The sequence below is a fragment of the Bemisia tabaci genome, chromosome 7 (assembly GCF_918797505.1).
Source record: "Bemisia tabaci chromosome 7, PGI_BMITA_v3".
NCBI lineage: Eukaryota > Metazoa > Arthropoda > Insecta > Hemiptera > Aleyrodidae > Bemisia > Bemisia tabaci.
This window is the reverse complement of record NC_092799.1, coordinates 21,608,123-21,632,007: the sequence shown is the minus strand read 5'-3', so window position 1 is coordinate 21,632,007 and position 23,885 is coordinate 21,608,123. Positions and strand designations below refer to the sequence as shown.

At 36.0% G+C, this 23,885-nt stretch overlaps 1 protein-coding gene across 2 annotated transcripts; it reads left to right on the top strand.

Annotated features, from left to right (window-relative positions):
• The first annotated feature begins 47 nt into the window (after positions 1–47).
• Positions 48–23,459, top strand: LOC109029651 (relative of woc). Of its 2 annotated transcripts, none has more exons than XM_019040205.2 (17): positions 48–405; positions 1,437–2,458; positions 4,421–4,657; positions 5,508–5,601; positions 6,919–7,012; positions 7,325–7,359; positions 7,810–7,981; positions 8,687–8,791; positions 9,503–9,685; positions 10,583–10,803; positions 13,048–13,266; positions 13,865–13,990; positions 14,930–15,166; positions 17,252–17,393; positions 18,416–18,564; positions 19,752–19,829; positions 20,690–23,459. In XM_019040205.2, exons 2-17 carry the CDS (start codon positions 1,698–1,700, stop codon positions 23,069–23,071), a joined length of 5,235 nt encoding a protein of 1,744 aa, XP_018895750.2. In that variant the 5' UTR covers positions 48–405; positions 1,437–1,697; the 3' UTR covers positions 23,072–23,459. The 2 variants fall into 2 exon arrangements, with proteins under 2 accessions (XP_018895750.2, XP_072158499.1); XM_072302398.1 differs by having other exon boundaries at positions 58–405; positions 1,437–1,593.
• The last annotated feature ends 426 nt before the right edge of the window (positions 23,460–23,885 follow it).

Sequence of the window (23,885 nt, the reverse complement as noted above, 5' to 3'; positions counted from 1 at the left end):
TTTTTAATTTCCTTCCGATCCTAAAATTTACCCGCTTCTTTTTTTCGTACTTAATTTCAAGTTTTGCATTGATCTATTTTACTTTTTTTCTCCCCTTCGTGTCTCTTTATTTTTCTTTCCGGTTCATTTTGAACCTATGTACTTACCTAACCTCTAATGTAGGTTAGGGCTCCCTAGCTTTTCACTCTGTGTTTATTTCCCGTGTGAACTTCGAGGTTGTCACAAAAATGAAGTTTAATCTATAGTTTCTTTCTCTCGCTGAATCAATCTTCAGTGTTAGTGCTAACAGAATGCCACCACCCATTATTCCTTATCACATTTTTCTTTCAATTTCATTCACTCTGAAGTTAGACACTTTGTCAAAAGATGAATTGTTTTGACTGCACACAATGAGGATAGTGGAAGGTATCAAGTTTATGAAGTTTTCTATTTCATCCTTTCTTCAGGTAAAATTCTTTGCCATAGTACCCACTCATTTGTCACCGTGGAGTATTGGTCTCTTATAATGGATTTTACACACACTGTAAGTAGAGCAAGCCTGCTGCATATAAGTCGGAAGTTGTTTACTTTCCGTCTGCAGACGACTGCACTTCTGCCTGTCAGTCGCAACCATTTAGGACATTACTGTGCGCAGTCATGTGAATTGACTGACTGTGCATGACATTCAATGGACAAAATTGCTAACTTTTCTATTGCGAGTTCTGAATTGATTCTGTAAATTTCAAACCGTGATAAAATGAAGTGACGAAGCTTTTCATCAACCGATTACTTTGGACTTTCTCAAAATTTTTTGTGCATTAACACTTTGGTTTGTACAGATCAGTTCCCAAGAATTATTGGCTGCCAATTTTTGTTAAATTAGGTGTGAATCATAAATTTTCTCAATTACTGAAGTCCAGGATTTGCGTAACTCTAAAATGTATTGGCTATAATTTACGTAAAACCTAACTTGTACATCCTTTAAACTTTTCATAAGAGGTCCTATTACTTAGTTAGAGCCCTCAAAAGTCTGCAGCAGTGCATTGCATTTAAGTGGCTTGCACTGTTATAGGAGATGAAATGATAGCAGAGGCACTGTTTGCCACCAGTGGGCATGACAGAGCCTTATTAAGGCACAGATCCACAGTGTGACAGTATTATAGCAGCATAAATTTAGAAAAACTATTAAAATCGAGGTCCCTATAATTTCCTCTTCAATATACAAAGTTATCATGAGCGCCTCTTTATACCCGCTGCATGTAAAATTTGGAGACGGAAGCGTAAATCTGTGAAAATGAGTACTTATTCTTATCCTCTGTTGAAACTATTGCAAACAGTGAATTCTAATGAATGACCTCCATGCACAAACAAGAAGAAAACACTATCGTGGCGAGTCTTGTGAAATTAATGCCTAGTTTACGTATATCATGCCCATTTTTTTTGTTTGATTTTTTCAGGTACTGGAATATACGTCCATGAACTTCCCGTTGAACTTTCTAGATCAGTCAGTTGGACAGACATTCATCGGACTCATATTCGGTTGATTCTCTGGTGGGGAAAAGTGAAACCAAATAGCACCTGTTAAGATGGCAGACTAAAAATCACCGTAACTGTGTATGATTTTCACACTATTAATCTCATCTCCGTTTTTTTCCTGATTCTACTGTTAATTATTGTTTCAAGCGTCACCTCTATCTTAACTAGAGTTATGAAGGATTATGATAATATCGTCAGGCGATTCGTTTCCCATGTTGACCTCTACAAGACAAGTTGGTGCTGCGCACAAAGGTCTACCGCCCGGAGCTACCATTCGGAAAATAGCTGGTGATGGAAACTGCTTGTTCCGAGCTCTGTCATTGTGCATCTATGGTTCGCAGGAGCAGCACACAACTCTCCGCAATCTGATAGTTTCAAATGTTGTGCAGAATTGGTCGCACTATAGTAGTTACATCATTGGAGATAAATCGTATGGGCATCCTATCAATTCCGCAAATGATTACAAAAGTCATATGTCCAAGAATGGAGCAGAAGGTGGTCATCTTGAGTTAAATGTTGCCACCCGAATTTTCGATGTTTTGATCAAAGTTTATAATTCAAAAACATCCAAAGTCATTGTTCTTGGGCGCTCCAACTTGGTGGAGAAAAAACAAATCGATCTTCTCTACACTGGAGAAGGTGATAAAGGTCATTATGATGCCATCTTTCTTGATGGGAGGAAAGCCATCCAAAACTTTGATGATAAAAATATCAATGAGACGATCAAAAAGGCTGAATTGAAAAATTCCCTTTCGAAGAAAGACTGGGATAGTAGTAATATTGAGATTGACCTAGACTCAGTTCACACTGAAGACTCTACTTCGTTGTCTACACCTGAACGCATTGATAGTGATACATCTAGCGACAAAATCCCTAATGCCAGTTCAGAATCTACAAGATCAACGAGAAAGTCTACAAGAAGAGACGTGAAATCTGACAAAAAGTAATTATGAATACTTTTCTAATTTTTAGCTCATAAATGCTTTTCTATCCACTGAAGATCTTACTGCATTTTGGGTGTTTCTATGGCTTGGTACTTTCTCCTCTATTCTCATTATCGGTGTGAGAGAAATGACTGCTAAAACAGAATTATCACAGAAATGATAGCAATAAATTTTTGAGCAGCTCAACAGTATTTAAACCAAAATCTTACCCAAAACTGAATTTTTAAAACCTACATTAAAAATGAGTGGTTATTTTGTAATAATCAGGGTTGCTAATAGTCCAATTTGTATGATTCAAGCCCAAAAAATATGCATGTATTACTTATCCTACCTCATGAACCTTCCTATCTTGGATATATAATTGAGTCTTATGGATAAAAGCTTCATTATTTTGTTTGGCTCTCATTTGAGATGTTCTATTCCTCAAGTTCGTCAGTTCCTCCGTAAAAATAGGTCTGTTTACTTTTCAGACCCTATTCAAACGCTCTGTAATTTGAGGCCTTAATGGATGAGTTCCCCTTTGCTTCGCTGAGAGTCCACCTCTATATCCAATCAAACTCTTTATGCACAGATAGGGAGCCAATAAATAAGCAGGGTTGCTATTTTATTCGGGGACGCCAAGGCTGGAACCATGGAAACCCTGCTAATGTATTCGCTCCCTATCTGTGCATGGAGAGATTGACTGCATACAGAGGTGCACTTATAGTGTTGTGAGGAGGATCCTTTCCAGCCTTAACTTTGAGAATTTTTTTGAGCTTGGGAGTTTGTTTCAAAGAAAACCAGTAGCACCATCAAGTTCCTCTAAAATTTTACGTCCGAGAAAGTACTTGAATCGCTAATCTCCGAGGCATGTAAGAGCTCCATTTCATTCAATATCTCCCCCTTTTTATCATTACCTAGCCAAAATTTATTCCTCCTTGAAGTAGTATACTATATTCTCCATTGAATTGTCATTGTATCGGTATTATCTATCATTTCTGCTGCTTCATTTTGTTATAATGGGTCTTCTTTAGTATTTAAGAGTAGTTCTTCATTAATTTAAATAATGAATGCAAACTTTGACCTTAATGTCAATTATTCAGGTAACAATAAGAAATATTTAGATGCATTTTGCGCATGGAGTCTGTTGGATTTGAACACTGATAATGGGACTTAAAAAAATGTAATATTTCAGCAATTTTACATATGTACATAAAAGTCAAAATGTTGCAGCGTTGATTTGTAAAGGAAGGCTTGTGCAAAAATCTAACTCTTAGTGATGCCATAGATCAAATGTGAATGCAAGTCAATGGGTAAAATCCTCCTCCCACCCCCAATATCTCAAATTTGGTGTTTAGAAAGTTCATATCTTAGAACTTCTCAGTGCTTGAAAGGTTGTGAAGAGTAAAATTAAATAAAAAGATATGTACTTGAAGAAAAATTTATTCAACCGGGGGAGAATCCCCTGCAGCCTGATTGTTAAAATCTTTTGTTTGTCGGGGTAACATAGATGACATAGGTTAAAAGGCAGAGCATGATCGGTCGGCTATGTCTTATCACTGCTTTGTCGTGCCTATGTCGGGTTGAACTCGCGACAAGCTAACGGCGCCTCATAAGTTTCCGACAGTATGTCGTCCATTCCACCCGACAAAGCAGCGATAAGACATAGCTGACCAATCACGCTCCGCCTTTTAACCTTTGTCATCTATGTCGTCCTGACAAACAAAAAATTTCAACAATCAGGCTGCTGGTAATCTCTGCAATATCCTGTACCAGGCGAGTAGAGAAATTTTTGAACTAAAGCTCTTTCAACTCAACTCCAACTTCAACTTGCTGAAAACACAATATATGTAATTTTATGATGGCTGAGTTTGAGGCTGTGATATCATTAACTTTTAAGCGAGATTTTTTCACTCATGTGGTTCATTTGCCTGAGTATGCTATGTACTTATTAATGTTTCATTCTGTTTGTTCCATCTTAGCGTGAGTAGCTCTTCCGAAATGGTTTCCAAGAAGGGACATAAGAAAAGTGGCAGTTGTCCATTACACCTTGAGTGTTTCGAGGAAGAACTCAGCGCAGCACAGCAGGATCGTATCAACAAAGTTACAAATGAATTTAATGATGCATGTAACACACTAAATGCTTTGGTTGCTAAATTTGATGGAGAAGTTTTTGAAAAAGGAGATACGACTATTTGTCAGCTTAAGGCTCTTCTAAAGTAAGTGGTTTTCTCTTAATTCTTAATGCACTCTAAGTTCATTTCAGTGGAATAAGATCTCCTGCCTTTCCAACACATTTTAATATGATATTACAGGGTGCTAATTGTACGGGAAAAAGATGGATTTTTAAAAACTGGCACAGTACCTAGTTTGGAAAACGTAAGGATTTTTATTTATAAATTTAGGAAATTTGAGATAAATTTGAAAGTAAACGCCTGGAGATACGCAATATTTGTACATAACTTATCAAATAACACTGCTGTGAAGTCTGAGTTAGACTGCATATATCAGATCATTCTCTAGATTTCCAACACTTCACTTTTTAAGTAACTCAAAGTTTCAGATTTAAATCTTCAACTAAAACATAATATTTCCCAAAAAATAGTATTCCTATTTTAGGTATCTCAATTTGGACACAATTTTATCAAAAATTCTACATTTTCTTAAGTATTTCCCACACTATACTTTAGCTCAGTCACAATTTTCTCATAGGGGCCCTGAGTTGGGCCTTTTTTTTCTGTGTATTGCAGCCTCTGGTAGTATCAGGTGTGAAATGAAGGAGTACAAATCAGAGGAGCCCAATTGCATTGCCACGTGCAATGTTTCACTTGATGATCTATTAATTTACTCAAGAGCGGTTGCAAATTTTTCCTTAGGAATTTGTAGTGAATTTTCTTCATGTTTTTGGGCCTGTCCGGTACTGCACCATTTCTCTTTTCTCTGCAATGTATCTCCTTCCCCAAAGTATCTCCTTCCCCAAAGGAAAATGGCTCAGTGCGAATACCTATTCTAGTCCTTTTTGTTAATTTTACACTTTTTTTCATTGTGCTACATTTCTATATGTTTCAGTCTCAGCCCTGTCCCTGCAAATCCTCCGTCACCTATTACTGTGATAACCAATCAGAAAGTTTCGCCAGTTGCAGCATCAACACCGCTAGTTAATGTAAGTCACCAATTGTCATGAGTCCTCCATGTTGAACTTTCAAGGCCCCTCTGTACCTCTAATCAAGATGTTTCCAATATAAATTTATAATACTATCTAATATAAATTTTTTCCCAAGAAAATATTCACACAGTACAAAGACCAAAAGCAAGAAAGATACGTGGGTCAATGGAAGGTCAATTGATTGGTAACATGACTCCATACTGCAACCTCATGGTTACATGTTCCATCACCAAAGATTTTAATAAAGTGAATGAATGAGACAAAGTTAATAGGAGCATAGGTCAAAAGCTGCAGGTTACCAAAAGTGATTTTGTTCTGGCACAGAAATAACTTTATCTGTTTAAGAATTATCTGCTTATTGAGCTGAAAACCCTGGTCCTGATGCCTGCTCAGTGAGCATATTGACTGTTCGTTCATTTCATTCATGTCTTCCTGCTTGAGGGAAAATTTTCAGTACCTAAATTGAATTTTATGAAGTTTGGTTGATCTTAAGATCTTAATCCTACAGAAAACTTTGAAAACCATCTTTGTTAGAAAACACAAGCCAATATCACTGATGTTTCATTATTATGTGACATTTCTGAAGCCTGTATGTTGTAGCAGATGAAAACCTTTAAGAACCATATTTTTATAGGTGCATTCTGTAACTTAATACTTCAGAATGTCCTTACGCAAGTCTAGCTTGATAATTTAAGGCAGTTTTGTTCTAAATTATGTGTGAATTGCTCATGCAAGGAAATGCAATTCTGATCTTGGAATTGATTTTTGCATTTTAATTTTATTTTCTTCTGGCCACTGATCAATAAATGGATCATTCTTTAGAGCTCAGTCCTCTTATGATTGATAAACTCTGAATATACAGTTAACGGTTTTTTAGGAAGCTTACGGAGATGAGAACCTTACGGAACTTAACCAGGTCACATACAATAATACTTTCTAAAGGTGAAATAGCCAGAATAATGAATCATTTTCTTTAATTGATCAGGCTGGGCCATTTGTAATAAAAATTAATATGTGCCAGCAACTGTTTCAGTCACCACAGTGGCCTGCGCTGAAATCTTATCTCTCAATCGTATATTACCTAGTTGCCCTTTAAGCCCATGAGCAAGACGAAAACAGGCGAAGCCAACTGCAGTTTGCCACACCTGTGGATTTAAAAAACAGCCAGGTAATGTGCAGGTGAGAAGCAAGGTTTCAAGGCAGGCCATTGATTCACCATCAAACTTCGGTGCAAGTTGGCAAGAATCTGAATCTGTTATTGGAAGAAAGTTATTTTTAAACGTGGCTTACAATAATAATTTCTTTTGATTGTAGGTACGGCCTCAATCTGCTTTGAAGCAGCCCTCTCCAGCCGGCTATCAGTTTCTTGTGAATCAGCCTGTAAATGTCTTAGTTTCACCTACTGCAGGTAAGATCAAACATTTATCTATCCTTCTAATATTTGTACTAGCATGAATTCCCTTTAAAATTCACTGTTTTTGGGAAAACAATAAAAAATCAGGATCAGATATTCAGAGTAGGGGAAAAAATGCGAACCTTGTGGTGGTCATTCAAATTTTTGTATCCGTCCCCTGCAATAAAAATGTCTTTTATTGTTCGTAATGATTTGATTTTGATCCATATGGAAACTTTTACTATTATTTTTAACATTATAATTTTATGAACTCTTCGCTCGCTCTTCTTACTGAAAATTCTGAGCCTTATTGTTTTTGTGTTACAGGCAGCAGCCCAGCTCCCAGGCAGCCGGTTATAAATGTAAGTGTTCACACGATTTGTTTTTTACTTTGTTCTTCTTCTGGGAAATGTTAATAACACAGTAAAATTTTATGAAATATCATCCTCAATACTTTCTTTACGAGGAAATGAATTTTTCATAGCTTTTTACTAATATTGTTATATGCACAGGTGAACCTGCATGTAACAAAGCCCAAAGGCGGTCGATTTTGTTTTCTTTAAGAGTGGGATTTCACCAAAAGTGACATTAATCTCAGAAAAATTCAGTTTGCAAAAAATAAATAAATAATCAATGTTAGTACGCTGAGTAATTATTTATTCATCTTCACAAATACCTAATCTTTGAAAATTCAAGGAGAGTAATTTGCCGTCCTTCTACTGATCTGTGCCCTTATATTTTCCAAATTTTATACCTTTCATCAAGATTTTGTCTTTCAATATGAAAAAATATAAATTTTTTTTATTTTCCAGGTTTCAAATGTGTCCACTCCCATTAGCTTACAAAGTAGATCATTAGTGGGTCGTCAGCCTGCAAGACCCTTGATTACATCGACTCCTTCACCTCCTGTTAATCAAATCAGGTCTAACATTCTGATGAAATCATTGACAAGTCCTAACACACCACAAACTCCATCACCTCTTGGTAATTCCATACTTTTTTTGCTACCTTTTATCTAGAATTTCATAGAATTTCAACTTGTTGACAGCCCAAAATATTTTATTCTGTGTCTGAGTTGAAGCCCACTCATGCCGGAATCATATGTGAATTTGGCAGCTGAGTATGGAAGTTAACAGTCATCAATGAACAGCTGAAATTTCGCAAATTCGAGTTATTTTCATCCAGATGTGTGTCAAATCTATTAAAATAGTTCAGACACATCCGACATTATCTAATGGTCACTGAGAATTGTTGCTGAATTTCAGGCATCGGGCCAATGACTTCCACATTCAAGCCACATTCAGCTCCCACATGCAGCGTGTGATTGCAGCATAAGTAGTAGAACCGTCAGTACTTCTATTGTAGAATGTAGTCTAACTTTTTTTAAGCAGAAGAAAGTAGTGATGTTGCAACGAAAATGACCCTGTTTTGTGTTATTCCTTGTCTGTGTAATTTTTCCGCTAATTTCACAATGTTGGAAAGCTTTGAGAAAATCTACATTGATTTCTATTACCTATGAAAATACCATGCAGGGTCATTTCATCTCAATCAAATTTTCAATGTGTCCAACCTGGTTGGACTCTCTAACCGTTCAGTTTTTCATAGTTCCATGTTTGATGGACTTTTCTCGCTTGTTTATGTATTCATTTATTATTTCAACCACAAATCTTTGTTTCTTTCAATTTTTAGTTCAAGCAAACGAAAAGGTGAAATTCAAAACAAAACCGCAATCTGTTCCAGCACCCACTAATACTGTCTCCTCGGTAACTGGGCCCAAAAGTCGAAAACAACAGGGTAAGTTCAGGTTTTGAAATAATTCTGTACAGTTTTTTCTGATTGGTCTTGAAGTCACTCTCTTTTCAACTCTCATATTTCCGAGTGAGGAAGTTAAAGCTCCTCCATTAGCCGCACTCAGAGATGGAAAGTGAAATTTTAAAAGGCTCGAATAAATTTCACAAAAGTTGAAATTTATTAATTTTTTTTAGTATTATTGATTAAACCTTTGGAGGTCAGAAAGCGTTTCAGATGGTCTTTCAGTTGATGGTGCGGTATTATGCTACTCTACTGAAGGTGCCAGAGACAAAGCGGGGGCAAAAAGGGGAGTTTAGAGAGAAGATCCCCAACCTAACCTCTAAACTAAACGAAAAAATTTGCAACGCGCAAATTTTTTAGGCTTGGGGTGAAAAATTTCAAAATTTAGAATCATTATTTCCAGGCATTTCTTAGCCTCTTAAAGGTATCCCCAAAAGTTTCAATGAATTTCATGAAATTTTGTGAGAAATTTCATGAAATTTTATGAAATTTCACTCGAATAAATTTCATGAAATTTTACGAAATTTCACTCGAATAAATTTCATGAAATTTTCCATCTCTGGCCGCATTCTCTCGAGGTGAAAATACTGATAATGCTGTCTCCAATAATGACAACTGATCAGGAACAGTAAATTGAATAATTTACTTTTAAAAATATTCCTTCTTTAATCTATTTGTATCCGTTTGTTTTAGACGGTGTTGTGGACCTCACCAGTGATGATGGCAAATCACAAAATCAAGAGCCAGACTCCCGAGAAATGGTATTCAACAAAGTCTCTGGCAAAACTTTCCCTTCGTTAGTAGTGGTCGCAAGGCCAAACCTTAGGAGCAAAGAATTTCCTCCGTCTGTTGTTACTCAGGAGAGGAAAGCTCTTGGTAAGATTTAGGGAGCATTAAGTTTCTAATAATTCCTCGTATGTATTTTTTTTTTCTTCATCCACCCATAAAAAAGAAGTTTTCTTTAAGTTTTGAATTGAATCATATCCTAACAATGTCAAAACGTATGTGTGTGAAATTCTGAAATATTATATGACACAGTGATCCTTAATACAATTCGCAGCGCTCTTCATACTCAAAACTTAACAACAGCTGCGGAGAAGTTTTTATTGCTCATTAATGTTCTATATAGTTTGAAAAAATGTGAAATAAGCTGGATTCAATAAAAAAAATATTAGCTAAATTAAAATTCGTGGACACAGCAAAACCAAATTACCTCAGTTGTAGGAAAAACGACTCGACAATATAAAATCAGGTTGGCCTCACTTCTTTCAAGTTCGTCGACCAGGAGTGCGACCTGTAAGGACAGAGGTGCAGAAAGTTTCAAGCCTTCCTCCGAAACCAGTTAACCCTCCTCATTTCGTAAGCAAAATCTATGATGATTTCCTTGAAAACAAAAAGAAAAAACTTTACTCACAAAATCTGCTTTTTTCACTGCTAAAACACCTTATTTGTGAAACAATCTGATAAGCCTTCCCTGTTTTGTCCTAACTTCACAGGAAATTCCTTTTCCCTGTTTTCTTGGAGGTTTTTTCCAATTCTTTTAAGGGTCTTCCCACTCTAAGCGACCAGCTGTGATTGGGAAGTTTCCGCACCCCCGTATGAGAAAATGATCATCTAGTGAGAAAATTAATCCCAAATCTTAGAACGAGAATTTTTTAACATATGAATAATCCACATGGTAGTCAATGAATCAACTCCTCAACATTGTTAGATAAGTGGATGGTCTCTAAGTGTTTGATGCATTCATTTTAAAATACATCATTTTACTTGCAGATGCTGATGTCAAAAATGTTCTCATGTGCCCTGCGCCCAAATTTTGCGAATGGTTGATCCAGCAGGGTCTCATCAGTAGTGAACAGCATTGTTCAGTTCATGTTTATCCTGACATGAGTCCTGTCAAGTTAAAACTTGGTATGTACTCCGATGCATCAAAATTTCCATTCAGTGGTGGCTACGTTTGGATTAGTGACTGTTGTCCAGCAAAATTTGTATCTGTAAGTACTATTCCAACCATCAAATTCTTCTCAAGTATTAATATTTTTTGGTCAAGATCCTCAATTATTGTCTTTTAGGAGGACATGGTACCAGTAGCTTAGCATTGTAAACAAGATAAATTGGACTACATTTTGCAAATAGAAACTACAATATCAGGCTCATCCGTGAAAACACCTATGTGCATATGAAAATTAATTACACTTATATTGTTTCTAAACTGAGCCAGAAATTTCAATTCCTAATGGCAAAATGTGGTCGCTGTTAGGGCTGTGCGAATAGTAAATTTTCCAAACGAAGCAAATAGCAAATAATTTCGGCAACTATTTGCGAATAGCGAATAATTTAAGTCAATTATTCACAGCTACAAATAGTAAAACGAATAATTTGAAATGACTTTTTTAAGTGTGAAAATTCGCAAATATTACAGAAGGTACTCTTGGAGCAACCAAGATATGCGGGCCGGTCGCAATTGCGCTCGCTGTTCGTAAATTCGGCAAAGTTGGTTAAGATCAAAGGAGATTCGCTGTTCGCGATGTCTCGGATGGCAGCGGAAGCCTTGCGCAGGTCCTCACAATGTTTCGCGATTGCCATTCGGAAATTCGTCGTTTTTGATGGCGCGAATATTTGAAAACTCGTTCCTCGTGACGGCGCGAATATTTGAAAATGTCAGTTCAAAAATTCACTATTCGCGACGGCGCGATTATTCGCAATTTGCGAATAGTGCGCGAGGCAGACGAAGCGAACATTCGTCGAATATTCGCGGCGCGAATAGTCGGAATTGCGAATATTCGCACAGCCCTAGTCGCTGTATTATTGCTACTTGCAGCTGACTGTTCCAGCCGCTCTCCTTTCTTTTCATGTGTTTTGATTACTGACCCTTTGTTGCATAAATAAGTGAACAGCCCTCAAATACAAAATTCTTGAAAACTATTGGGGGAGATAGTTAATTTTTCAATTTTTTTAATGACCTCAATGAGGAGGGTGTATATGCAGGATGATAAGTTCTTGAAGAGTTATTGAAAACCTGATAAAACGTTGGAATTTTGCCTAACTTGCAAAGCCAGGGCATTTATCAGCAAGCAGAATTTTTAAATTCTTTTTTCATTGAAAAGAATTAGTTATTACCTGCCACTTCCACGTGCCTTTTTTTATGGGAATTAGAATTTCTACTTTAAGTTTTAGAGTTTTGAATTTTTTAAGTTTAAGAAAACTTGCCACCGTATATTTGCTGTTAAATGCATTTTCATGAGAAATCATTTGAAAAAATACATCGAAAATTCAGGAAATTTCATGTTCAAAAACCCTGAAAAGTCATAGAACTTTGATCTAAGGAAACTTGTCACTCTGATAATACATTAGAAAAAGCTGCACACAAGAAATGGACCACTAGACAAAGTACGAATTTAAGGATTCTGATACATATTTCTTAACCAGAATTTCACGTAGAGCACGATTCGTGCAACGTAAATCACTGAAACCAACTCCTAACGGAGATATTAACAATTTTATTTCACATTAGTTACGAAGAATTTGAACTGCCCGCTGACAAGAAACTCAAAGCTCTACGTGCGTCAAATCGCGCACTACAACGGTTTCAACAAGCTCCTCAATCGAGTGATGTTCATTTCCCACCATGTGTTGTTCAAACTATAAACAATTTGCTACAGCTGAGCCAAAGCGTCAAGATTGAGGTTGCCGGATTTTTATATCGCAGAGACTCATGATACGTTTAGCGCACGATGTAAATCACGTAGAGCATTGAGTTTTAATGAGCGGGTAGTTTAAATTCACACTTCAGGAATCATTAAATATCTTTGTAAGGAGTTGATTTCGGTAATTTTTGTTGTGCGCATCGTGTTCTACGTGAAATTTTGGTTAAGAAACACGTATCAGAATGCTGAAATTCGTACCTTGTCTAGTGGTCCATTGTGGCTTATTTTTTTTATCCTTTGTTCATTAGTACTTTTTTTGTATGACAAAATTTTAGTTATGAAAGGCAATCATAATAAGCTATTAGTTGGAGATTTTCCAAAATCCCCCAAAAAGTAGTACATGAGCGTGCATGATCAAAGAAAAAAATTGAACTCCAGTCAACAACAAAAGTACATTTGTTGAAGGACTTTTAACTGTCAAACTCTTTGAGTTTTAATCCTTTGCCTAAATGTCTAGTGCTAAACTCAGTTGGTTATTAGATTTCTACAAAATTTGGATTGCTTCCTGTAATTACTTCTCTTTATTTCCAGGTGTTCAGCGACTCTCTCTTTGAAAGTTCATCAACTCCTACCATAACCCTGAAATTAATTTATCACTGGGCTTGTCAAACAAGTGTTTCTAATGTTGTGCAATGGGTGAAAGTAGATAATCTGTATGTCAAAAACTTCTATACTCACATGCGTGCGGTTTGTACGGCTGCTCTTCATGATAAGCTTACAAAAATTGGTGGACCCCGCAAAAGGATTGAGGTAAGTACTTTTGGATGTTTATCTCCTTAGCCTTATGAAGGTTATTCTTCATTCCTACAAATCTTTGAATTTGTAATCAACCAATGAACTTTTAATTTTCCTGAAATCACACACTGAATGTGACTTGAATGTGGAAGTCATTGGTCCGATGCGCTGTTCAGATTTGAGCATGTTCAGTGCATCAATGAGGATCGGAACTCAGCAGTTATCAGTTTATCTGAACTATTCAAATAGATTTGATACAAATCTGGATGAAAGTAACTCGAATTTACAAAATTTCAGCTCTCGAGCCATTTCTGTTGACCCCTATATTCAGCTGCTAAATTCAGTTTGGGATTCCGGCATTTGACTTTTTGTATTTAATATTTGAAGACTTCTTACTATCACTCATCTCAAGCTTTTGCTAACCAGAAAGACTGAAAGTAGCGTATTTTTTAAGTTTTGTTATAATTACTCAACAGCTGTAAAAATTATGCAGTGGTTGAGAGAGTTTTATGATTTATATCTCCTGATAATCTTAAATTGCCATTTTAATTTTACCTGGTTATTATTCTTTCATTTTTGCTGAGTTAAAAAACGTTTAATTTTTCTTTCATAGGTTGGAGTGATTAGTTTAGGAACAACCTCTGCCGATGGCCATTTGAGACAAGTGAAAGTAGAAGTTTTGGGTGTTCTGGATCCCGAAACAAAGCAAATATTTTTACGAGCTGTGGAACCAACCCCTGTAAGTAAAAGTTTAACAAAAATAAATTCTTTTTCATTTCTAGTATTAGTGTTTTGAAAAATTGTGACTGGTTTCCTTCTTACAGTATCCTCAGCATTTTAATGATGGTGCCTCAATGATAGTTTGATGCCAGCGCCAGACGGAGAGCATCAAACTAATATGCCCTTCTGTTCTCCCGCTCATACGTTACAAACTTATTATTTTTTAAAAATTTCTGGAAAATTACCTAAAAATGATCTCAGCCTCCAATAGGATTTCAGCTTTAAAAAAAGCTCCTTAAAATATCTGCGATATAAAATGTGATTTAGAGATGTGTCAGATGCCAGCACCAGACAAGTTGCATCCTTTGATTATTTCACCACAAAAACTGTCTCTATCGCCATTATGTCTGCAAGAGAGCCAGATATTCTTCAATTGATTAGCTATTGTAAAATTGAGACAAGAAAACACATGAAATATGGCAAAAAATGAGTCGTATCAAAAACTCTAACTTTCAAATTATCTGATTTTAACAAAAAGGAAAAAAAATTTTCGGCAGCCTAACTGCTCCCATCTTTAGCGGGTGATGACTGAGGTGTCACCCGCTGAAGATGGGAGCAGTTAAGCGCCTGAAACAAATTTGTTCTTTTTTGTTAAAATCAGGTAATTTGAAAGTTATAGTTTTTGATGCGACTAATTTTTTCCCAATCCACATTTTCAAAGTTTATGATCTTGTGTTAAAAGTCAAATAACATGAAATATGGTTGGAAAGTTGTAAATCATATTCAAAATAAAAAACTTGTCCTCAGCCAGTGGTATTAAAAATAAGCAAACATTCCTCTTTTGAAATCTCACTGAGTCTTTGAGTGTTTGCACCTTTTGGGAAAAATTGCCCCTTTTCAATATTATTTACTTTATTTACTTAATTCTAAGAAACATGTTTGCCCGTTTGTGTTTTAGGATAGTGAGAAAAACTACAAGCGTCGATTTTCCAAGATTTTGGAGCATTTAGAAACCTGGGTGCACAAAAGCAGTGTCATATTAACTGATTTCACGGTCGATAAAGGAACGCTTACCTCCATGGGTTTCAACTCAGTTTTCCAAGTATCCATCAACGACTCCGCAAATTCCACAAACAAATTTTCCAACTACAACATAATGGAGTATCTAAGGCGGATTGTGCCCAGGATGTTTCAGGTATTCACTTTAATCCACCCTGTGTAGAGGAGAATTCATTTTTCTCAAACAACCAAGACTTCAACTCGAAGAGTTGACGCTAAATATATTTACGCTTTTCTAGACTGAGACAGAGGATCATCTGACATCACTTCTACATTTAAAGTAAATGCAAGATTCAAGATGGCAGATCTTCTATCACATTCTAAAAATGCGTTAACTTATTTGGCGTGGCCTCTAACAGTTGTAACTCTTGTCGTCGATAGTCTTGGGACTGGTAGCCTTGTGTGATATTTCAGTAGTTTTCCTTCTCATCATTCAGTAACACATGAAGGACAAGTGGTGTAAAGAACCTCAGTGTAATTTTTTAATACACCGAGGTAATTTTCATTTTGAGTAAAACTTGTGGCAGGGTTTACTCTATGAAAAATTTACCTCCGAAGCTTTATTTTTTTTTATCTTAATATTCATATTAGTAGCTCAATTCTGTCATAAAGCTTCCATATAATTTTCCAAATGTGGAAGCATTTTGCTCTAAATCGCCAACTTGCATTCAACTTCTCTATCCATGATACTCTGTGTGACTCTTATGCTGTCAGAAATAATTAAATTGAATTCATAAGTTCAGATATAATCGTCTATGAAGTTGTCAAGCTGTAGTAAATCCTTCACTGAAAAAATGAATTAGGAAAAATTAACCCATCATCATGTAAGCTAAGAAAATAAAGTATCAAATGTGCCGTTCAATTTTTTTGTAGATGTAGGTATAATTGCCCAAGCAATAACGACAAAGTCCGTTAGCTCTAATTCTTGGTACAGCAAATTTTTCAATTGTTTAAACTTTCTCTCCTTTTCGAGTATCCAAGAATTTGAAATATGTATCTGGAAATGAACTGTGAAACTTCCCCCTCTTGCTCTACCTAAAGAACCTCGCTTATTGTTTTTCTTGGCTGTAAAAGTTAATTCAGAGATTCATTGATGGTTCAAAGTGAGGGTAAATTAATTATCTCCTATCTACACTCATGATCAGGTTCTTATGTTGATGAAGAGCAGTGGTGTTTCCTTATCAGAAGACCCAGCCATTTCCTCAGCTGCAGGTTACAGATATTAATGTCGTCACTTATATACCATCCAGAGTTCAGTGCATGCATAAACTTTCATGTCAGCATATCCCTCTCTAGATAAATGTGCTAAAAAACAACTATTTCAGCCCATTCTGAACCCCAATAGCGATTCCTTCTTTTTCATATGGTGCACAAAATACCGTAAGCTCAGAAAGTTGCATTGTATGATGCATGGAGTCAAAGTGAGATCGCAACATGATGGCAAAAGATATCACTTAATTCCACCTAATCAAAATCATTGAGTTAGTGAGATCTCACAGAAAGGGTCAGTGGCAGGGGTTGAAATGTTGATATTTTTTGTTTTAATATTGAAACCACCCGCTGAGCCGAGAATGAAAATATTCTTGGTTTTTTAATCAGAAATATATTGATCGCTAAATTGCAAGACCACGTATCGCAGTTTGCGCCGTTGTCGACTTCCAGTCATACTTCATTTTTTCCTTTGATAACTATTCAACGTAATTTCTTGAAAATTTCTTTGATTTTTCTTCTCTGTCAGTAGAATATTCTGTTTAAATTTCAAGCCTAAAAAGGTTAATTGTTCCTATTCGAAAAAATGAACCAGGAGCAGAGATTTTAAAACATCGTAATGGAGAGGAGATACATGGCATCGCACTTTAGCCATCAATATGAAGAGAGTTATGACAAAGTCCGTGATGTGTTGAAATACACTGGTTTAAATGGAAAACTCTAACCAGCGTTGTCACGAGGTGATCCATCGTTTCAAGCAACCATCTATAAACCCATATTGAAAACAAATTGTGGAAAATATTCTAAACTGAACTCATTTAATTCTTTTTCACCAGACGATAAAATTTGCTCATGTCACTGACCCATTGGCTCTGGCATCATTTAAACCTTTCCAAACTTGAATGTTCCACTTGACAGTGTTCTACCAATCTATGTCGACGCAAATGCTAACACTCGTTTTTGATATGTTTACCTATCTTATTCTAAACCCCATCATATTTTTGATTCACAGAATACCCTATCTCTTCTATCAAGAAATATCATTCAACAATTTTTGGATGAACTCGTTTGGCGAGAAATGTATGGTCAGACAGCAGCTCGAGCCTACAAATCCATCACTCAGCACATTGCGGAACAAACCAAACTAAAAATTAGTAAGTTCATTTTCCCTTGCAAACGTCATTTCTTTCATTCATTTCATCATTTCGCACATTAGTCAGAGCATTCTGCCATCTTATCATTCTTTTTTTCTTACAGTTTTGTTGACTCCTATCATAGAATTATGTAATTTCCTCCCTAAATTTTTTTTTTCTAACTTGCATCTTTTTTTAAAATCACTGATGATTGGAGCTTCCATTGCAAAAAGTCAGCTTCCATGAGTCACAGTACGATCGGAATTTGGAAGGCTTAAAATCATTAAATTTACTGTGGTTTTTTTTTTTTTTTTTTTTTTTTTTTTTTTTTTTTTTTTTTGTATACATGCTGTTTTTAAAATTAGTTTCAGAGTGATACAGGTTACTTTTCCCTAAAAAATAAATTGAAAGATCAGAATTTGGAAATTTTCACGAGTATACAGAGAAATCACAGAATCCTCCCCAAAATCGTGGAACGCAACTGTGGTTGTGATATAATCTTGCATAATTGTTCTAAACACCATGGGGAGAGAAATATTTGATTCAATATATTATGCTATAGGCCTTAGTACGAGGCTCGTATTTGTTCAAAGAAATTGCTCTCACTCTCTTATTATGAAACTCCTTAAATGCCATAGATATTCATGAAGTTTTGTAAAGACAAAAGAGAAAAAATGAAGAAGGAAAAAGTTGCCAGGGTGTGCCATCAAATCTGGATATTTTACACGGTTTCAAATTGGGGAAAAAGGCTGATTTGTAGAACAATCTGGCAGACCAGCATTCATTTGCTTGCCCCAAAATTAAGTGATGTTGATCGCAGTCAGGAGGATGGTTGAGGGATGGCTCTCCTAATTACTCTTGATTTTTCTAGTGGGACCCTTGATCCTGATTTTCTGCACCCCTGTTGTTTGCAAGTAAAATTAAAGTACATGAATTTCACGCAGGAACCATTTTTAACGAACGGAATCAAATCCAATACTACCTTTTGTCTTAATACAGAGCCATCAAAGATGTTTCAATGTTTAAAAATTCTGTCTTTTTAGGTGGTGAAACTCTACTAGCGCGGCTCACCAAGATTGCTATCAACCCTTTCAAGAACTGGTCATCTGCAGCTCAGCTTGCTGCAGCCGCAGCAGCTGCCGCCGCGACCACCACTACCTCAACAAATAATTCTAATCAAGTCACCCTTCCGGTAAGTTTAAAATGTTTTATGTCTACACCTTAATGAAGAATGTACAGGGAATGTAAATGATTTTGAGAATCTGTTATTTTCAAGGGGCTGCCACAATTTTGTAGGGACCTCCATAATTTTCCGGAAAGCGGTGAGTTTTCAGAATAAGGTCAACACAATGGGCTAAGTGAAATTTTGTCATTTTTTTATTCGAGTTGCAATGTGATGTCTTCATAAATTTTATCTTTGCAGGAAACAAAATTCATCAAAAAAAAAAAAAAATTCCTAGTGTACTATTTGGTTTCAACCAGCCTGTTATACAATCAGAAACTGTTTGCATCCTTAGTGTGTGCACCAAAGCTTTTCTTTCATTTCTTGGTTGAAAATAACTGTCGTGAGATTATCGAAACCTAATGTGATTATTTTTGCATTATTAAATGAGTTTTCTCCATGCTTTAATTGAAATTATATTCAATTCAAAGACAATGTATACAATCGAGTATCAGAGCCTCTAAATCTCTTTTCATAGTAGTTTCCTGAAGACTCTGTAAAAAAAAACATAAAAAAAAAAAAAAAAAAAAAAAAAAAAACAGAAATTTGCCTTCTGGTCCAATATCTACCTCATATTTGCTGTGCTATGAATTGCAAGATTATGCATTATTTTGCACCCCTAGATATTTCTTGAAAAGTGCCTATATTAAGGGAGCAAATATAATTAATTAGCCCCCCCCCAAAAAAATCACAATAGACTGCTCTCCCTTCTATTTTTTTTCCCTCAAACTTGAATACTTTCCATGCCGGAATCACACGCTGTATTTAGCAGCTGAATGTGGAAGTCAACGGTCATTGCCCAACGGCTGAAATTTCGCAAATTTGAGTTATTTTCATCCAGATGTGTATCAAATCTATCCGAATAGTTCAGACAAATCCAACATTATCCAAGAGTCGCTGAGAATCATTGCTGAATTTTGCGCAACATGCGCAAAATTCAGGCATCAGACCTATGACTACCTCATTCAAGCCACATTCAGCGTTTGATTGCAGCATTAAATAGATTCCCCTAAACTGTCTCAAATGTGGAATTTTAATATTTTTGATCAAATCACAGGGCATAAAAGCTCTGCCATTAGCTAGGGCAACAGGTCCTCCAAGTCTACTTTCAATTTCAATCCTACTTATTTATTAATTTGCTTACCATCATGTTCCAGGTGCCAGCAGAAAAATTAATGCCACCCCCACCAGCCCCTGTTTTGGGTATTGATGCATTACCAACGAGTATTACTGAGGTAATTTTTTTGCTATCATACCAATTTTTTTTTCTTCTGCTCCTTTATCAGTACTCATTTTTAAGCATTATCCGTATTGCTGGTTGTATCAATTTTTTTTAAAGACACCATATTTCCCTCGAAAGGCGATGTAAGTAAAGAGCCTTTTAAATAAGTGCCCCTTTCTCGGGCAACCTGGGGATTTTGTTCAAATGTTATCTAAACAAATCTTCTGATGAGGCAATCCTTCACTGAAAATTTTAGCTCAAGTCCGAAGCTGGTTTTGGTAATTCTGAGTTGCAAAGTTTACAATTTTTTCAATTGAATAATGCTAATATTCTAAAACTTCTCAGTTGAAAAGGCCCTTTTTTGACAGGCTCTTTAAGGGCAGGGTTGCCACAGTCAGAGACTACGGGAAAACTTGGAATTTTAAAAAGTCAGGGAAAAATTGTCAAGTCCCCTTTATTTGCTCTCTAAAATGGGTTTGACGTTTTGAACAACATATTCCGCCTGAAAACTATTTCAAATTATGTTTTTTTAAGCACCTGGCATATCTTCAATTGTCAGTGAATTTTACCAAAATGTATCCAGGAAATCAGGAAAACGTAAGGGAATTTCATTCTCTAAATTCTGTTGCAACCGCTAAGGGAGTTGAAATGCTTCTCACCAAAAATCTGTTCATGTATTAGTTTGTGTTCAACTCATACTCAATACCCTTTCTTGAATATCCAGGTATCTAAACAGGCTAAAGTTTTCAAAATATGTTCAAACATTCCGGAGCCTAAAGCTGAATAAATTGATATCTTGTATAGGAATTTATTTTTATTACACAATATTTTTACGCATGTATGATTTTATTGAGTCCTCTTTTTTTTTTTTAGATTGATCCTCCGGAGCCACCTACAAAACCAGAAAACACAGGGAAACGGAAGAAAGGCTCAAGCGGCCTTGGACCACAGGCAAAGAGGCCAACAATAGGCCCAAGCAGCCGAGTGCCAAAGGCCACACCGAATGTTACCCTCCAACCTCTCAATTCTTACTATTACGGAACGTATCAAAGCAATAGCGAAATTATCAGTTCTCAAGAGAAAGTAAATTTGAATTTAGCATGTTGTGTTTGTAAAGAAGTGTTCGATAATAATATGAAGTTGATGATGCACATAATCGCCCATGCGTTGCATGCAGATAGTCAGAGGGTACCCAAAAACTTGGATCCAATATGTAAGTACTGTTTAAAATCATTCTCATCCCAGTTCAACCTTGATGCTCATATTGATGAAGCACACGTCAAAAATGAGAGTGAACCTAGATGCTTAATATGTGTGGAGAAATTTAAAGATAGGTCTTCGTTGATATTGCACATGCACCGATTTCACTATGAACTAGAGTTACCGTACGAATGTGGTTTTTGTTATTACCGCACCTCTGAGCATAAAAAAGTTATCGATCACTTCTATAAAGAGCACGATGGTACCGGTAAAATTATGTGTCCGCTTTGTCTAAAAATTATTTTGTTGAAATCCGGAAATAGAGGCATGACTAGGAATTTATTCTTCTTTTTTCATCATATTCAGAAGCATCATCGGAAATCTACTGCACGCAGATGTGACAGATGTGAACTTCAGTTTGTTCACAAAGGTATTCTCAAAGAGCACAAGGATAAAGATCACGTGTCTTATGTCGGAGTACCCGATGTTGAACGATACAAGTCAAATGTGGATTCTGTAATGATGCCTAAACCTTCTGCCATGTCATCCAAGAACATTCAAAGATCTTTCCAACAGAATATAATGGAAGCCACAGGGTTTAAAACCTACACTGTGAATAAATTCCTCTCCTTAAAGTTGGTGGATATTCCAGAAGAGGCCACTTGTTGCGAGTGTGAAGGTTTAATTTCTGGTAATGACCATTTCGAAGGAAAATATTCCTGTATAGTCTGCTGTTACTCTACATACTGCGGCAAAGCAATGTACGAGCACTCTCAAGTGTTCCATTCTCTTGTTGCTGGAACGCCTAAAGAATCGTTCAATATCGGTACTCCAATCATTCTCCCCGAAGCAATGCATTGTGTATGCGGATTTAGTAGCCGATCCGGCAATAAGCTTACCAAACATTTGGCACAGTGCAAACGCAAGTCTGCTTATCCAAGCGCTGAAAGAGCAGCCCAAAACACGGTTCAGTCGCAGTCAGCCAGTTTCCCACCATTGGTTTCCTTAGATGATGCAGATGCTGCAGACCCTACGGATAGATGGCTTAGAGCTTTTGTGACGCCCAATGAAAACGCTGAGAAGACGCCTCCACCTCTGAAAGCCAATCTGTCAGAAGCTCCACCAATGTTGAATGTTCTAGGTCTTGCGAGGCGCGATCCGGAACAAACCTCTGATGACTCGAATAGTAAAATTTCCGATGGGAAACCTGACTCCACAATCGATGATGTCGAAATCAATTCGAACGAGTACGATAAAAATAAGCATCTTTCAAAGGAAGAATCAAAAGTAGAACAGGAAGCATCTATAAATCATAATAATTCTGGTGATGTAATAGAATTGGATGATGATTCAGAAGTGGAATCAATGAAGGATGATGGATCGTTCAAAAAGATCAAATTAAACCAGAATTCAACTAACAAGCCTGCAAATAAAGAGGAAATAAATGATGTGGAAGTTATGGATGTTGATGAACAACCCGAAAAGAAACCAAATGAAACAAATGATTTGAACTCAACCGTCACGGATGAAAAACAAACTGAAAATTGCAAAATTAATAATAACTCTGAAAATGAAGTTAAGTCTGAAGTCGGAGATGTTAAGGAAAAGCCATCAAAAGAGGTTGAAGTAAACAACACAAACTTGACCATTGCGATAGGTAATTCAACATCTAAGAGTGAAACGGACACACCTAATGAATTAGATGGGAGCAAAAGCCCAAGTGAAAGAAATAAAATTAGTGATCTAGATATTGTAGAGGTAGACGAAGTCTACTCAGAAAATCACAAAACAAATAATTCAAGTCTCATAGATGTCAGTAAAAAATCAGCTAAAGTCTCAGAGAGTAGTAATTTAAGCATTGTAGATGTAAAGAGCTACGCAAATAATGATATAAATATGCTAGACTTAGAAAATGGTGAAAAAAATGATGTGAACATAATTGACTTTGAAACCAATGGTTTCCAGAATAATGTACAGACCAAAAAAAGTACAGAGATTATTTCAAATGATGAAATGAATGCTGCTGTCGAAAGTATCCGCGAAATTTCATCATGACCAACTGATTAATATTTTAAGCCTCATCCTCCTCCTCTCTTCTTTTAAGTGTAACTCTGTCTTACTATTTTCTTTCGTTTAATAATATCAACTCATTCTTTAGAGAAGGCAATCAGAATCAAGAAACTATTTTAGTGAGAGTATCTTCTACTGACGAGTATTGCTAAGCAACTGACTGATATCCAAAACAGTCTTTTTAGCTGCCATCGATCTTTGTATGTATTTTAACTTTTGTGTATTTTGTAAAAATGTCCTAATTTTAAGAGTTTTTGTTTCATATGTTGTAAATGTCTAAGAAATTGGTCTCCATTGTTTATAGAACATTTTTTAATCCTTTGTTTGAAGTCGTAAGTAACTAGTTTAAATAAAACTGGACTTCTTTTTTCAAGTCAGCTGAATATTTTTTTGTCAACTCTCACCAATATCTATCTAGTTTCATTCTACAGAACTACCAGAGGGAAATTTTTCTCCAAAAATGAGAGATGATTCATGGTGAGGACAAAGAGATTATCTTCTCTCCTTCCTTGCTATTTATCTGAGACATGCTTTCATGCAAAATAGTGAGCAAACAGACACAAGATTGTAAGACTAGTTACGGTCATATTAAGTTCTTTCTTGTATTTAAAATATCAATAGACTGATTTAACGACTTTGTCATTCCATAATATATCAAACTCTTGGTTCAAACCAAAACAAATAATATAACCTAACATCACCTTATGTACAAATTCTTCATGAGTTAATTAATTGTGTTAATTCATTACAATTTAGTCATTGACAGGTCAGAAATCAATTAAGGACTCAATATACAAGA